General features: G+C 40.9%; 1 protein-coding gene across 1 annotated transcript in view; it reads right to left on the reverse strand.

Moving 5' to 3' along the window:
- The window catches only part of LOC129698938 (disco-interacting protein 2 homolog A-like), a 233,352-nt gene that overhangs the window by 65,379 nt on the left and 151,567 nt on the right, over window positions 1-16,406 (reverse strand). The window contains exons 6-13 of the mRNA XM_055638423.1: window positions 13,113-13,244; window positions 11,888-12,007; window positions 6,715-6,912; window positions 6,429-6,520; window positions 4,737-4,847; window positions 4,492-4,615; window positions 3,631-3,740; window positions 234-336 (exon numbers count right to left, since the gene is read on the reverse strand). Of these exons, the coding sequence (XP_055494398.1) occupies window positions 234-336; window positions 3,631-3,740; window positions 4,492-4,615; window positions 4,737-4,847; window positions 6,429-6,520; window positions 6,715-6,912; window positions 11,888-12,007; window positions 13,113-13,244 (990 nt within the window). The remainder of the gene's footprint in view (window positions 1-233; window positions 337-3,630; window positions 3,741-4,491; window positions 4,616-4,736; window positions 4,848-6,428; window positions 6,521-6,714; window positions 6,913-11,887; window positions 12,008-13,112; window positions 13,245-16,406) is intronic.

A 16,406-nucleotide genomic window follows, 5' to 3' on the forward strand; every position in this document is an offset into this window, starting at 1 on the left:
GTCTGCCAATATAATAATGGACCTTAAAGCCTTAAAATGACAGGAAACAATATATCCCAAAAGGTCAGTGCAAATATTTAATATCTTGCATGGAGCTTTAGTGATGCAGCAGGGGCAGCAATGTCTGAAGAAATAGATCAATCTCGATAAAAATGGGTGCTGCAATTATGTCAGATAAGTGTACCGAAAAAAAAGGCTTTCAACTAAAGATCTCTTTAGCACAACCAACTCACCTTCATTGTATCTACAGCTTTGACTAAGGACATGACAATGTGCCAACATTGCCGCCTGAGATATGGCGATACCCATTGAACTTCCTTCTTTACTGGTCTTGTACTTAAGGAGGAACAAAGAGAAATCCAAATTAAGAAAGCTTAAGAATTCTAGACTGGTGATGCACATAAAATATGTGGATTCCATCTGGACCACCTCAGTGAGTGTAAAGCAACCCGTTCTACATTTGCCCTCAAAGTAGATTCCTGATGGGGCACTGAGAATTCCTCAGAAAATAGCAAGAACAGCTGCAGACTGCAGATGGTGGACTAAGCCACATTCACTTCCTTATGCACTGTCACAATTGCCAAAGGACTGAACATCGGTGAATTCACAAGAGGCTGCAGATGCTAGAATCTGGGGCAAATGAAAATAATTGCTAGACTCTCAGAAATTCCAGCAGCATCTGTGAAGGCAGAAAGATGGTTGATGTATAGGGAAAGCATTCCTGTACCAGGACCAAGAATGTAAAGAGGAGATAGTTAGTATAAAGAAATGAAAACAAAGGATGAGAGTAGCTGACAGGAGATAGGTTGAACCCAGCAAACCCACTGTATGATGGGCAGACAGAACCAGGTGGGGAAGGAGAGGATAGAAATTCAGACTGGAAGGTGATGTGCACCTGGATAAGAGAGGGATGATGGGCCAATATAGCCAGGCTTGGAGGGGATTTAGAGACACAAACTGGTATGCAATAGGTGGAACAAATAAAGAAAGAAAAAAGGTGGATGGAGCTAGGGTGCAGGAGGAAGGAACAGATAAGCTGGAAAGTGATAAGTGGAACCACATAAGAAAGTGATGTAGGGCAGATTAATCCAGAAGGGTAAGGGTATAGGAAAGGCAGGTCACAGGAGAAAACCGAGGTGGATAGGTATGTGGGTGAAGGGCAGATGGAACCAGGGGTTTGGGAAGATGATATAAGGGGGAGGGAGGGGCAGAGGGTGGAGGAGGAGAAAGTAATAGATGACCAAAGGGAGAGAGACCTTGTTGGACAGGTAGGAGTAGTAAAAGATCTTTATGGATGCCTGACTTTTGACAAACATTAAAAAAAAATGCAAAACAGAGGACATATCTTGAAAGCGATATTCAATTAATTTATTGAAAATGCAGGTTTCCCCTCAGATCTTTCCTCTCTACTGTAAGAAATGGAGCTGATGAACCTGCATGAGATCTAACATGGAACATGCTCACAGGATGTTTGTTATAAGTTGTCTATCTGAGCCCCAACAAAATAAGTTGTGTGCCACTGTCTTCAACGGCCCACATTGCCAAACACATAAATAGAAACAATACAAATGAGCATTCTCTACAACACATTTGACTGTAATTGTTGATACTAGCCAATCACTTGAACATGTATCCAGTTTGGACAAGCATTATTATCTGCAGTGAAACCTTTTCATCAGGAATTCATGAACATTTGTATTGAAAATCCATTTATGATTATTTTGTGACAAAATAACTAGCAATAATGTTGTGCTTATTACTCCAAAGCAACAGCTGAACAGGGTCACCAATAAAAGAATTGACTAACGATTGGAACAAACATGCTTCTTCATTATTTTCTTTATTACTACATCATATGAGCAGCCAGAAGACTTGGCTTGACCAAGACAGCGCAACAATGACAAGCCTTATAGTAATACAATATGGGAAACTGAAAGGAAGAAGCTTCAGGTGTTAAAAATAGGTTTGATTGAAAAATCAATGATCCATTTCATTCTTTAAAAAAAACAATTATTAAAAGATCTTCCCCAAGCAGCATTTAGTTATTTCCTTTGCATGTGCTTTGCCCTCCATCACGTTTCTTGACAATTTGTTTTAGCTGTTGGTTGCCTTCTGTGTAAATAAATATTGCTTGGCATCAAACATACACGTTCCTGTCAAAGTTTTAATCATTTAGTCCTCCTGCCACAGTATATTGAAATCACTATTTTGTATTAATTAAATTATTTTATAAATCATTAAATTAAGTTGGAGATCTCTATTTTGAGTGTCCATAATATATACACCACGATCTTTGACTCCAATCGCACTGATGACCTGGTTGACCAGCTAACCTCATTCCTGGCTCCCACAATAGTTGATATTGTTGAGACACAAGAAACTGGTTGACAGAACCTTGAGCAAGACACAAAATGCTGGACAAACATAGCAGGTGAAGGTAGCAACTTTTGCAACAATTGCAATGTTTAAGAAACAATTAGACAGGTACATGAACAGGACAGGTTTGGAGGGATATAAACCAAATGCAGGCAGGTGGGACAAGTGTACATGGGACATGCTGGTCAGTGTGGGCAAGTTGGGCCAAAGGGCCTGTTTCCACACTATATGACATTAAATCAAGCAGCATCTATGGAGGAAATGGACAGGCGACGTTTTGGGTCGGGACCCTTCTTCAGATTAGTTTATATTGTTAATGGTTCTTTCCCATCAAACACCGTCACTCTCTCAAAATGTATTATCATTGCTGCCTCAAAATTTAGAAGGATGAAAGGGTATCTAATTGACACATAAGATTGTTAAGGGATTGGACACGCTAGAGGCAGGAAACATGTTCCCGATGTTGGGGGAATCCAGAACCAGAGGCCACAGTTTAAGAATAAGGGGTAAGCCATTTAGAACGGAGATGAGGAAAAACTTTTTCACACAAAGAGTTGTGAATCTATAGAATTCTCTGCCTCAGAAGGCAGTGGAGGCCAGTTCTCTGGATGCTTTCAAGAGAGTTAGACAGAACTCTTAAAGATAGCGGTGTCAGGGATATGAGGAGCAGGCAGGAACGGGGTACTGATTGTGGATGATCACCTATGATCACATTGAATGGCGGTACTGGCTCGAAGGACCGAATGGCCTACTCCTGCAGCTATTGTCTATAAACCTTTGTAAACCTTGAACTTCCTATTCTTGCAAATTAGCACCCATTTTCAAAAAGCTTTCCAATGGCCTTTTAAAATTCTCGCCTCTGAAATCACCCCATTGTCTTGCGTGACCTGTCACTGTATGCTCCACAGTCCTACAAATTTCCAAAATATTTGGCATCTTGAGTTTCTCCTATATTTAAATAGTTTTACCATTGATGGCCATCAGTTCTGCAGATTCCTGTCAAAATATATCTGCCTTTATTTCCTCTCGCCAAGCACTTGGTTTTCTGCTGTAGGTATGTGTCAAATTTGTTTACTCTTCCTTGTGAATAGTCTTATGACAATTTACTGCATTACTGATGCTTTATAAATACAACATGATTTCATGCTAGCATACAATTGTTAAGGTGACGACTGGATTGCTGAAACATTTTAAGAACAAATCAAGTGAATCATGCATAAACTAGCATCACAGTGAAATTAACTCGGAACATACCTCAATATAAGCGATATTATTGCTGGCATCCCTGATCATTGGGTGCCAATCCTTAGGAGGTTTGGACAAGTTTTTAACATCTGTCACAAACCACCCCAGTCGAGGCCATCCTACAAAGAAAACAGATAATTCAAAACTAAGCATGTGAAATTCAAATTGGAAATATGAAATTCAGATAAACTCAGATAAACTTTAATTATTTCAGGAGTCATAATAATTGAGTGAATTGCTGACAGAGATCAATCAGGAAATCAAAAGTGGTGTACAAGGGCAGGAAAGTGGGTAATGATGCTGAATTAGCTATGACACTGCATGGAGTAGGGCCAAGGGCTCCTCTGGTCTTCTATGTGAATATTCTTGCATAGAAATTGGATTAGCACAGGAAATTGCCCTTTTTACATGTATATCCCCCACATAGTTTGAAGCTTTTCTGCTCATTTCCATCAATGTTCTACCTTTTGGGAAATTAGACCAGGCATTATCATGTCTTCATGTTACTTGGTATGAGTGACAATGTCATCTACATGCCAGGTGCACATTTCTAACTACTAACAGAAATTGTATCAAAAAGGTCCCAACCTACAACTTCCACTGTTCACATGGCAATACAATGAATATATCATAAAGAAAATTGAGAACATGATGTGGATTGAAGGATGGCCACTGAAACGATAATTTTTATTTTAAACATTCTTCTCCCACCTTCAACTTCTCCAATGATTTACAAGTTTTATCTGTTTGCAAACGGGCCGTGCTGATGATGATCCCTTTTACCCTCTTGTGAAGAAGTAGCCAGCTAAAACATCCCATCTAAAAAAGGTTGTGTTCATCCAGTGCCAACTAACAAGCATGTAATATTACCTTTAAACTGGACCACATCCCCAGCTTGGGACTTCGGTAATCCTTTGTGACAGGCATCACATGTGAGTGCAACTGATATACCACAACTACCAAGTAGAAAGCCAATCTGCTGACTGCCAGCATCCTACCAAGAGCAAAGGAAACATTACTCAGATAACTTGATAACCACATTTCAGAACCAACAACAACATGCAACAGGACCAAGTGTAATTTTAGATTGGAAGTTTGGATCATACCAGGATTACCTTCCTTGTTAATGGCACTTCAATGGGCACAGGAACCAATTCTGCCAAAAGGCAACCATAAAATGCCACAATAAACGCCACAGGATCATTGTTTGGATATACTAAAGCGACCTGCAACAAATTCAAAATCTTAAATGCATTTTGTTACTCAATATCTTAATTGCACGCATGATGCTCCCTTTACTTTAACCTATTCTGATGTGATAATCCATAAATGGGATACTTGATTAAAACTGAATCTTAATGAAGCATCGGGACCGAGGCTTGTTGGATTATTATGCAGATTGGTCAGATGCAAATGCATTACTAAATAGTTGGGTTAAGTATTCCCCACTAAACAAAGAGGCATTGTAAAGAGTTTAGTGAAACAGGCAAACTCAACCAAATGTACTTCAATTTCCCCCCCCAAAGAGACTGATAACATCTTTCCCAACAAATAACTACTAATTGGACAAAACATATTTACTAATGCCAAAGGTTAGAGGTCAGTTTTATTAGATAATTGATAAAGAAAAGTTTAATCGACACCTTTTTTACCCTATCAACAAATCCTTTTTCCTTCAAAATTCTTACTGAGCTACTTCTTCAGTGCACCCATTTTAAAATTTCCTCGGTTTTTCCACATTATAATGATATTTAACCACACTGGTTTACATACTTAAATACTTTATTTTCCTTGTTAAGTCTCCAGAAATCTTTTACAATTTGATTCAGCTATTAAATTATACTTCATCTTACTCTTGGTTCGCACAAAGAGAAATCTTCCCCATCTCAGCTGATGCCCTCACAAATGTTATGTCCTATCTGCAACATCTTCGCAGCTCATAAGCAACAAACTACTAACTGAAAAAGTAGTCAGTCTTTAGGCTTTTGAGTCAGCCTAAGTTATGAGCACTTAGTCTCAGAGAGATACAGCACAAAAACCTGTTTTTCGGCCCACAAAGCCCACACTAACCATCAACCACCCATTTATACCAATTCTATATTATTTTTTTCACACATTTCCATCCAACTCTCTCCAAATTCCCGCACACAGCTACACACTAGGAGCAATTTACAGAGGTAATTAATCTTCCAAACTGGATGCCTTTGGTACATGGGAGGAAAAGAGGGCACCGAGAGGAAACTCGTGCTGTTCCAGGGAGAATGTACAAACTCGACACAGAGAGCACCCATGGTTAGAACGGAACACAAGCTGCTGGGCCTGTGAGACTGCAGCTCTAATAGTTGTGCAACTGGGCAAGATTAAAGGGCCTGTCCCACGGGCATCATTTGCGTGTCACACAGATGGCGCGCAAAGATTTTGTACATACCAAAATCCTGGGGCGCCGCGTGTCACTGATACGTCACCACACAGCATGCGCGCGTAATGCGCATCACGTGCGCGGCACAACTCCCGTGTCGTGCGTAGTGACGCGTAAATGATGATGCGTAAAGTACGCGCAAATGACGCCCAAGTGGGACAGGCCCTTAGGAGTCCACTATGCAGAGCTCCTACAACGACACCATGTAACATACAGGCACAGGAACTCTCGATTCCATGACTTTCAGTGAAGTCCAATTTCAGCCCCAAATCACTAATGTAAATAACTTGAGTAATTTAACGGACACTAGGTTGGCTGTGCTATTAGATTGCTCATGCAGTGCTGTATGAAAAAGGAACTTTAAAATTTCTAGGCTTGAGAAACATACTCTATCACCGGGTCTCAGCTGTGGATCATTCTTACTGCTCAGTTTGTTGAGAAGCGTGTAAGCTAGCTTGAGGCTCCGAGTCCAGAGCTTTCCTAAAAGGAAAGATAAAACAAAGGAATCAACCAGAAATTGAACAACTTTGCAAAGCATTGCATTATCACAATATAGATTTGCTAACTTCACACCCATACACTTGCATTCAACCTTCAAAATAAAAAAGGTACACAACAGATAAAATAGTACCAAGAACAAATCCAACAATAAGAGTTTGTAAACAGGTCCATACCATAAGTGAGTGTATAAACTGGCTTCCCTGTTGTATCCAGTGAGGTCAGACAAGGTGCTTTGGGTTGTGTTGTTCCCCATCTTTGTAAAGCTGCCAGCAGCGATGGAGGCCAATTTGTCACTACTCCCAATGGTTCTCCTTGTAGTGGTGTTGTCTGTAAACCTTCTGGTTTTGGTTGATTTGGGTCAGTTAGAGGAACTGAAAGCAAAGCAAGATAGTAAATATAAGCAATATATAAAAAAGTCTCAAAGCTCATTCTTGAAACAAAAGGTCCAAAAAGTCTAAATACAGTACAGTATCATACAGTACACAATAGTTATGCCAAAAAATATATTTGCAGAAGTGATAAACAACTGCATACGATTGTTATCACGGCAGTGTTATACACAATATATATATTTCACAAAAGGGAATGCACTGAATGCGGGATTAGACGTTATCTTAATGGAGAAAGGATGAAAGTTACAGCACAGCAAGTTAAACAACTCACCCCCATCTGAACTGATGTTATCAAGAGTCAGTAAAGCAGGAACCAAAACTTTCATAGGTGCCACAACATTATATCTCTCAAAAACGGACATAGTTCTTCAACAATCATTAGTTTGATTGCCCAGCACAATGTCTCACTAACCAGACACGCGGTGACTTCATTTATCAACAATTTAAGGACAAATATGTCCCTGAGCAGTGCTTACACTTCTGCTTCAAAGAGCTCTTGCTCCTCTAGGCTGCACAGCAACGTTCATGCGTCACATTTGACTATCGTGTAAATTCTGTGCAAAACCACACAAAATGATCAGGATGTGAGTTTTTATTTACAGGCATGGCATGAACATTAGCTGAGTTGTGCCTCTAAAAATAGGTTTGGGTGCACCAGAGGAACATAGCTGGCCCAACATTGTCCTGATCAAAAAAGTAAATCATTATCTTCATGTGGGAGGCTTCAACAACGGCAATAGGCAAAATCTTGTCACACATTAGAGGCTGGGTTTGAAGGAATTAGATGCTATTAAGAATAACTCTTTGCAATAATGGTGGGAGAAGAAATAGAAACATAGAAAATAGGTGCAGGAGTAGGCCATTCGGCCCTTCGAGCCTGCACCGCCATTCAATATGATCATGGCTGATCATCTAACTCAGTATCCTGTACCTGCCTTCTCTCCATGCCCCCTGATCCCTTTAGCCACAAGGGCCACATCTAACTCCCTCTTAAATATAACCAATGAACTGACCTCAACTACCTTCTGTGGCAGAGAATTCCAGAGATTCACCACTCTCTGTGTGAAAAATATTTTCCTCATCTCAGTCCTAAAAGATTTCCCCCTTATCCTTAAACTGTGACCCATTGTTCTGGACTTCACCAACATCGGGAACAATCTTCCTGCATCTAGCCTGTCCAACCCCTTAAGAATTTTGTAAGTTTCTATAAGATCCCCCCTCAATCTTCTAAATTCTAGCGAGTACAAGCCGAGTCTATCCAGTTTTTCTTCATATGAAAGTCCTGACACCCCAGGAATCAGTCTGGTGAAACTTCTCTGTACTCCCTCTATGGCAAGAATGTCTTTACTCAGATTAGGAGACCAAAACAGTACGCAATACTCCAGGTGTGGTCTCACCAAGGCCCTGTACAACTGTAGTAGAACCTCCTATACTCAAATAAGACAGGGTTTGTTGCTACGGGCAAAGTACATTGAGAAATTTGTGGCATTAAAGTGATAATTTGAAACCGAAAGTGGACCTAGCTATGTAGATAACTGAGAAGAATTTTTACTTGTTCTTTTCTTCTCTAAATTCAAATTAGACGGCTCATTAGAAATCTCTAACTACATCAATGGACTGGTCATTCCCTCTATAATCGATCATTGCAATTTGATGCATCATATGAACATGCTGACAAAATTTGTTTTTAATTCAATTTTCGGGTCATGAGCATCACTGGTATCTATAACATTTACTGCAGACTCTCGATGCTCTTTATGATCAGGGGTGCTCGGCACATGAGTTTTGTGGTAATAACCTAAGAGAATAAACTTTGGTGTTTCCAAATATGCTTAATATGAAATAAGTAGTATGACAGTGCAATAGCAGAAGAATTAGAAAAATGACACCATGGCCCCGAACTAAGAATGTATTCGCCATGATATGCTGGGGCTCCTGGTTGATAACCATTTTAACTCCTCCTTCCCATTCTGACCTTTTTGGCTTTGGCCTCTGACTAAACACTGAATTCTCCAATTTCAAGTAATACAGTGCCCTCCATAATGTTTGGGACAAAGGCCCATCATTCATTTATTTGCCTCCATACTCCACACTCTGAGATTTGTAATAGAAAAAAAAAATTACATGTGGTTAAAGTGCACATTGTCAGATTTTAATAAAGACCATTTTAATAAATTTTGGTTTCACCATGTAGAAAATACAGCAGTGTTTATACATAGTCCCCACATTTCAGGGCGCCATAATGTTTGGGACACAGCAATGTCATGTAAATGAAAGTAGTCATGTTTAGTATTTTGTTGCCTATCCTTTGAATGCAATGACTAGTTGCTGGGTATCTTCTCTGATGATGCTCTGCCAGGCCTGTATTGCAGCCATCTTTAGCTTATGCTTGGTTTGGGGGCTAGTCCCCTTCAGATTTCTCTTCAGCATATAAAAGGCATGCTCAATTGGGTTCAGATCGGGTGTTGACTTGAACACTGAAGAATTGATCATGTTTTAACTTTGGAAAACTGTTTGGGATCATTGTCTTGCTGTAGAATGAACCGCCGGCCAATGAATTTTGAGGCACTTGTTTGAATTTTAACAGATAGGATGTGTCCATACACTTCAGAATTTATTATGCTACTACCATCAGCAGTTGTATCATCAATGATGATGTGAGCCAGTACCTTCAGCAGCCATACATGCCAAGGCCATAACACCCCCACCACCATGTTTCACAGATGAGGAGGTATGTTTTGGATCTTGGGCAGTTCCTTCTCGCCTCCATACTTTGATCTTGCCATCACTCTGATATAAGTTAATATTCGTCTCACCTGTCCACAGGACCTTTTTGCCAGAACTGTGGTTGCTCTGTTAAGTACTTCTTGGCAAACTGTAACCTGGCCATCCTATTTTTGCGGCTAACCAATGGTTTGCATCATGCAGTGTAGCCTCTGTATTTCTGTTCAGAAGTCTTCTGCGGACTGTAGTCATTGGCAAATCCACACCTGACTCCTGAAGAGTGTTTCTGATCTGTCGGACAGGTGTTTGGGGATTTTTTTTATTATAGAGAGAATTCTTCTGTCATCAGCTGTGGAGATCTTCCTTGGCCTGCCAGTCCCTTTGCGATTCGTAAGGTCACCAGTGCTCTCTTTCTTCTTAATGATGTTCCAACCAGTTGATTTTGGTAAGCCTAAGATTTGTCTGATGATTCTTGTTTCCCAGTCTCATAATGGCTTCTTTGACTTTCATTGGCACAACTTTGGTCCTCATGTTGATAAATGGCAATAAAAGTTTCCAAAGGTGATGGAAAGACTCAAGGAAAGACTAGATGCTGAGAGCTCTCTTCTTCCTGCATTAAGGCATTTAAACATACCTGAGCAATTACAAACACCTGTGAAGCCATGTATCCCAAACATTATGGTGCCCGGAAATGGGGGGGGGAACTATGTATAAATACACATATCATTTCTACATGGTGAAACCAAAATGTATAAAAATATCCTTTAATAAAAGCTGACAATGTGCACTTTAACCACATGTGATTTTTTTTCTATTACAAATAGAAAAATCAAATTGTGGAGTAGAAGGACAAATAAATAAATGATGGGTCTTTGTCCCAAACATTATGGAGGGCATCCAGCCCCCTTTTCTTTCTGAAGATAAACACGTGCTGGAGTAACTCAGTGGGTCAGGCAGCATTTCTGGAGAAAAAGGATGGGTGACATTTCATTTCGGAGCCCTTCTTCTGACCTGAAACGTCACCCATTTATTTCCTCCAGAGATGCTGCCTGACCCGCTGAGTTACTTGAGCACTTTGTGTATCTCTTCTGTATAAACCAGCATCTGCAGTTCCTTCCAATACCCCTTTTCTTTCACCTGTCCCCACCACAGTGAGCTCACCATCTCGCACCACCCTAGTCACCCTGCTCCTTTCTTCTCCTCCGCACGCTCATCACCCATCCCTGTCCCATATTTCCCTTTTAACTACCTCCTCTTACTTTCCACCCATATCCCACCCTCTGGATTTACATTTCACTCATTTTCTTTCCTTATCTGACCCCTATTTGTCTCCTTTTCACCTGCACTTACTTCACCCATCTGCCACTCACATATATCCACCAATTATTTGCCAGCCTTTCCCCCAGGCCCACCTCTCTTTTCCAGCTTTCTCCCACCTACTCCATCAGTCTGACAAAGGGCCCCAACCTGAAATATTGTCTTCCATTCCCTCCACAGATGCTGCTACGTCCTTCCAGCCTTTTGTGGGCTGTACGTGGCCATTTCACTGCTCATGAATGTATGTGCTGTCACAAAAGGGACAGCAAGTAGATGAGACAGAAAAAAAAGGACAATTATGTTTTCCTGGTGGACTCTCAAGGAGATGGCTCATAGTCAGGAGGGGAAATATTTCCTTAAATATTCTGGGTTCCTCAACAGCTACACCTATGCAGAAGTCTACTGATCTATCGCAATGCTGGAAAAAATATAGACTCTCTCCCCCTCCCCTCCCCCCCCCCAAAATAAATAAATAAATAAATAAATGATATCTGGATAGGATAGGTTTAGGTTACGGTCGTATGCAGACAAATGGGACAAGCTTAGATGGACATCTTGATTGGCATGACGAGTTGGGTCAAAAGCACATTTTTCAGTGCCTATGACTTACGATTGCCAAAACCAACTTAAAACAAATCACAAAAGACGATTGTAATAATAATATGTCCCAACTATACCAATACATTAAAATTCACACACAAAGTGGAACAGAGATTGTAAAGGAAAAAGGAATCAAGCAACAACGTTATGGCTCTATACTCCGCACCCATACTATAGAATATTATGGAAAAAATAAGTGTTTTCCTGACATGATAAAAACATTTTGAAAACTACATTCATACAATTTCTCTAAAATTTCAGTTAGTACAATTTTCATCACTCTTATAAACATCATCTTTATTTGTGCTTGCACCTTCCAGCTGTTCTTCAAAGTCATCCACAAAGAACTCTTTCAAAGGAGGTCGCTTGGGTCGCTTGAGTGTATTCAGAAGCTGCTGAATTTTTGATGAAACTCTGCTATTCACAGGTACTCCTGCCAAAATGAGCAAAATATTTATTTTCCAATGGCATTGAACGATCTTGTGTTAAGGATACAATTTAACAATTTTCAAATATTATAGATGGAAATTACATATCATTAAAGTCTACTTCGAAAGTAAATCAGCTGTTTAAAAATCAGGTAATTGCCTTCAAATTTGTTGTCAACTTATTACTGGAGATGACATTGATTATTCTCACATTGTTTTTTTATTAAAGTTCCCTGTAGAGGCCGACCATAAAAATAACAACCTGAGGCAGTTCTGAGTGTTCTACATTTTTGGAGATTAGTTTAGTTTAGAGATACAGCGTGGAAACAAGCCCTTCAGCCAAACGAGTCCATGCCGACCAGCAATCACCAATATACTGGTTCTATCTGACACACCAGGAATAAATTACAGATGTCAATTAATCTACAAACCCGCAGGTCTTCGAAATGTGATAGAAAACCAGAGCACCCAGAGAAAACTCACAAGGTCATAGGGAGAACCTCCAAACTCTGTACAGACAACACCCGAGAACAGGATTAAATTTTAACCAAGGATCTATCTGCCCTCCTGAGCGAATACAAAACATGTCATAAAGCTACCCTGAAGACGCCGTGGAAATTCTTCGCCACAGTATCTTGATCAAATTTGATCCCCAACTAAACTAGAAGCCAATTATGGTTACATTACTCTTTTGGGACATCGCTGTGCCTAAATGTAATACACAAAATATTGCAGCTTATTTATGACTCTCCCTGAAACATACTTTTGTCTATTAAACATTTTGGAACATTCCAACATTAAAAAAAGATAATAGAAGGTAAATCATGCCCTGATTGCCAAGATGAACATCTCTCTCCTAATGATTTGTTCAATGTCAAATGAGTATGAGGACATAGACTGCAGGTTGCAGACCCACAATGCATTAAACACTGGCAGTTTGATGATCAAGTAAGTGGTAAGGTGCTTAATATGAGAATCATGGAGAAAGAAAATAAGTGTGCATTGTTCTAATGTCTGCTTCTTTCACAGATCATTTTGGAATTCTTCGTCAGTAAGTGCCTGGAGTTGAATTAATTCAATTTCTAAAATCTCCCTGTCATCCCAACTCACCATCAGCAGTTTCCATTGAGCTACTGTTGAAACCTCGAGGAACACCACGAACTGAGGATACTTGCGGCCTCTCAAAGTGAGTGACGTGCTCTGAGGCCCCAGTGGTCACATCTGGCGGTGCCGAGTGGTTTTCTGAGCAGAAGTGAAAGAATGAGAACATTAGCTCTTTCAGAGGTCTGCAAACGAACAAAACATGGTGCATTCCACTAAATCGTGCTCTTCAAATCACATTGCATCATTCTCGACCCCTAAACCCCCACTGTGATTCTCTTTCATAAGCAATGTCTATGCTCCAATAAATAGTTGCAATGGCGAACTACTGAGATAGTTTTGACAACAAGTGGCAACATTTGAATGGGCCATCAGGAAAGATCAGTGACTGCACTCAAAGTGAGCGATGTGCTCTGAGGTATTTGTGGGCACATTTGGCAGTGCAGAGTGGTTTTCTGAACAGAAGGGAGAGAATTCCTCAAATGTATTTTAACTGAGTGTTCACACAACTAGCAGTACTCTCTGCAAAGTGGTAACTAATGATAGCCCTGTTGAGTTTCCCCAGACCAACCGAACGAGCAATTACATTTCTGCAACTTTATGACCTAGATCAGCTGAAACGTTAAAACATAATCATAGAACCACAATTAAGGATCATAAATTAAAAATTGTTATTATTAAATCAGGAATTTAGGAGAAACCGTACTGCTCAGAAACTGATGACAATATAGTTAAGCAAATTGGCAATAACACAATACACTTGAAACCTCGTATGGACATGAAGGAGGGAACGGAATGGAAATGTCACTGAGTTATTCAGTAAATAAACTCAGCATGATTCACAGTAGTAAGCATGCCATTTACCAACATTTTCACCTCACCGTCTGTGATTTTTTTGAATCAAAAAATGATATACCAAGTGGTGAAAATAGGTTTTAAACCCTTCATCGTCTATTCCAGCCGGGCCTTTTTTTAGTATATTGCCGGGCCTCATTGTTTCCATTGAATCATTTGGAAATTTCAAATTTCATATGGCATGTTTTGACACATTCAATGAATACATCTAGAAATCAGGTTAAATTCAATTTCTGCTACTTTTGCTGTTTGCAAACTTTCCAGGCTTTCTGTCATTTTAAAATGAGGTTTGAAATCATGGACAATATACTCGTTGAGATCACATTTTTGCATCAAAAAAGGTTGTTTGATATATTCAGATCCAAGATACAGCACTGCACACTTTCATGGTGATCCATCTGATCTGCATGCAAACGATTAATGGCCATTGTTGCTGATCTGTTGTGCTTTCTGCACCATTTATCTTTTCTTTTCGCTTATATTTTTTTCTTATATCAGATCGGATTAATTTATTGTCAAGGAATATGGGGAAAAAGCAGGATCGGGGAACTGATTTTAGATGATCAACCATGATCATATTGAATGGCTGTACTGGCTTGAAGGGCCGAATAGCCGACTCCTCACCTATTTTTCTATGTTTCTATATGCACCAGTCTGCAATGAAATTGCCTATTAGCATGGTGCAGTAAACACAAATACGTAGATTTCCATGGCAAAGATAGATAGCAATAAATATGATGAATGCAAAACAGCTGAGTGTTGTCAGTGGGGGCGCTGCGAGTCGGCTGCCCTGCCAGCAGCGTGTTCATTATTTTGACTTTTTTGTTTTTTTGGGTGTGTCTAAATGTTAGTTTGGGGGTCTCTTGGTGTGTCTTGTGTGGGGGGTGGTGGGGGGGAAAGGGGGGAACTACTTTCAGTCGCCTCCTCGATGGAGAGGCGACTTTTTCCATGTCACCTCCCTCACGGCCTAACAGCATGGATTGGAGCAGCCTTTCCCGGAGTCGGGTCCAGAGCATCAGCAGCAGGCGCAGCGTGGACTTTTTCATCTCGGAGCGGGCGAACCCTTGCCGGGAGTCGCCAGAAAGAAGTGCTCCGATCGTTGGCCTGGTGACGTTGGCATCATGGGGCTGTGGAGCTTCTAGCCGCGGGCGTGGCGTGGACTTACCATCCGCAGTCTGGGATGCCTTGCCGGGGATCGCCGGAGAAGAGCTCCCACTGCCAGCCTGCGGCCTATAACATCCTGAAGCTGCGGTCACCAGTAGGAAAGTGCCGATTCGGACACTCCAAGCCTCGGAGTGTGTTTGACTGTCCCGACGTCAGAGGTTTGATCATCCCGACAGAGGGCCTGTACACCTGGCTGTCCGTAGCAGCAACTATGGAGGGTTCATGGCCCCGATCATGGATGAACAAAGGAGGAGGACTGACTGGTCTTTGTTGCCTTCCACCACAGTGAGGAATGCTGTGGTGGATGTTTGTGTTAAATTGTTCTTTTTAAGTGTATCGCTGTTGGCAAATTCATTTCACTGCCCCTTCGGGTGCATGTGACAAATAAAAATGACTTTGACTTTGCAAAAATTTCACTGCACCTTTGGGTGCATGTGACAAATAAAAATGACTTTGACTTTGCAAAAATTGTAGTGGAATTATGGCACAACAAATAAGGTAGATCTAAGAGCAAGAGTACATGACAGCACCTCCGCGAACGGGAGGTCAAAGAGGTGACTGGCTCAGGAGTCTGCTCGCAGTGGGGAAGAAGCTTAAGTCTGGTAGAAGAGATAAAAAGGGGAATGGCCAGTGAGGCAGGAATTTTTGATGACACTTTAAGCCTTCCTGCTGCAATGGATCATAAAAACAGGTGGAATATGCGATGGACAGGCTGTGTTCACTACTCTCTGCAGGTACGGATGGCGAACAGCAGAGCAGATGCCATGCAAGGTTGAAATCTATCTCGTCAGAATACTATCTATATTACTGCTGTAGAGGTTTGAAAGAAACCTCATCAACATGCCGAATCTTCACATATGCCGAAGTAACTAAATACGCAGATGAGTTTGTTTTTTTAAATCATCGCTTCGGTGTGAAACGACCAGATCATATGCACGTCACTATCTATTCAATAGCTCCAATGACGAAGACAAGGTTGTGTTCACCCCACTGATTCTTCAGGTCAACAACCAACCCGTTTGTCCTGCTGACGTCAAGGGCTAGGTTGTTGTTTTGACGCCTTTGCACAAGATTCCCAATCACTTTCCTATCCTCTAACTCATCCTTGTGGCTGATCTGGCCAACAATGGTGGTATCATCAGCCAAAAGATTGAATTTGCACTAAACGTGGCCCTACAGTCATGGGTGCACAGGGAGTAAAGTGGGGGAATGAGCACACAAACTTGAGGAGCTCTGATTTTGAGGGCCAGGGTGGAGGAAATAGCATGATCATTTCTAACCAAC

This window comes from Leucoraja erinacea, chromosome 7, assembly GCF_028641065.1.
Source record: "Leucoraja erinacea ecotype New England chromosome 7, Leri_hhj_1, whole genome shotgun sequence".
NCBI classification, from domain to species: domain Eukaryota; kingdom Metazoa; phylum Chordata; class Chondrichthyes; order Rajiformes; family Rajidae; genus Leucoraja; species Leucoraja erinaceus.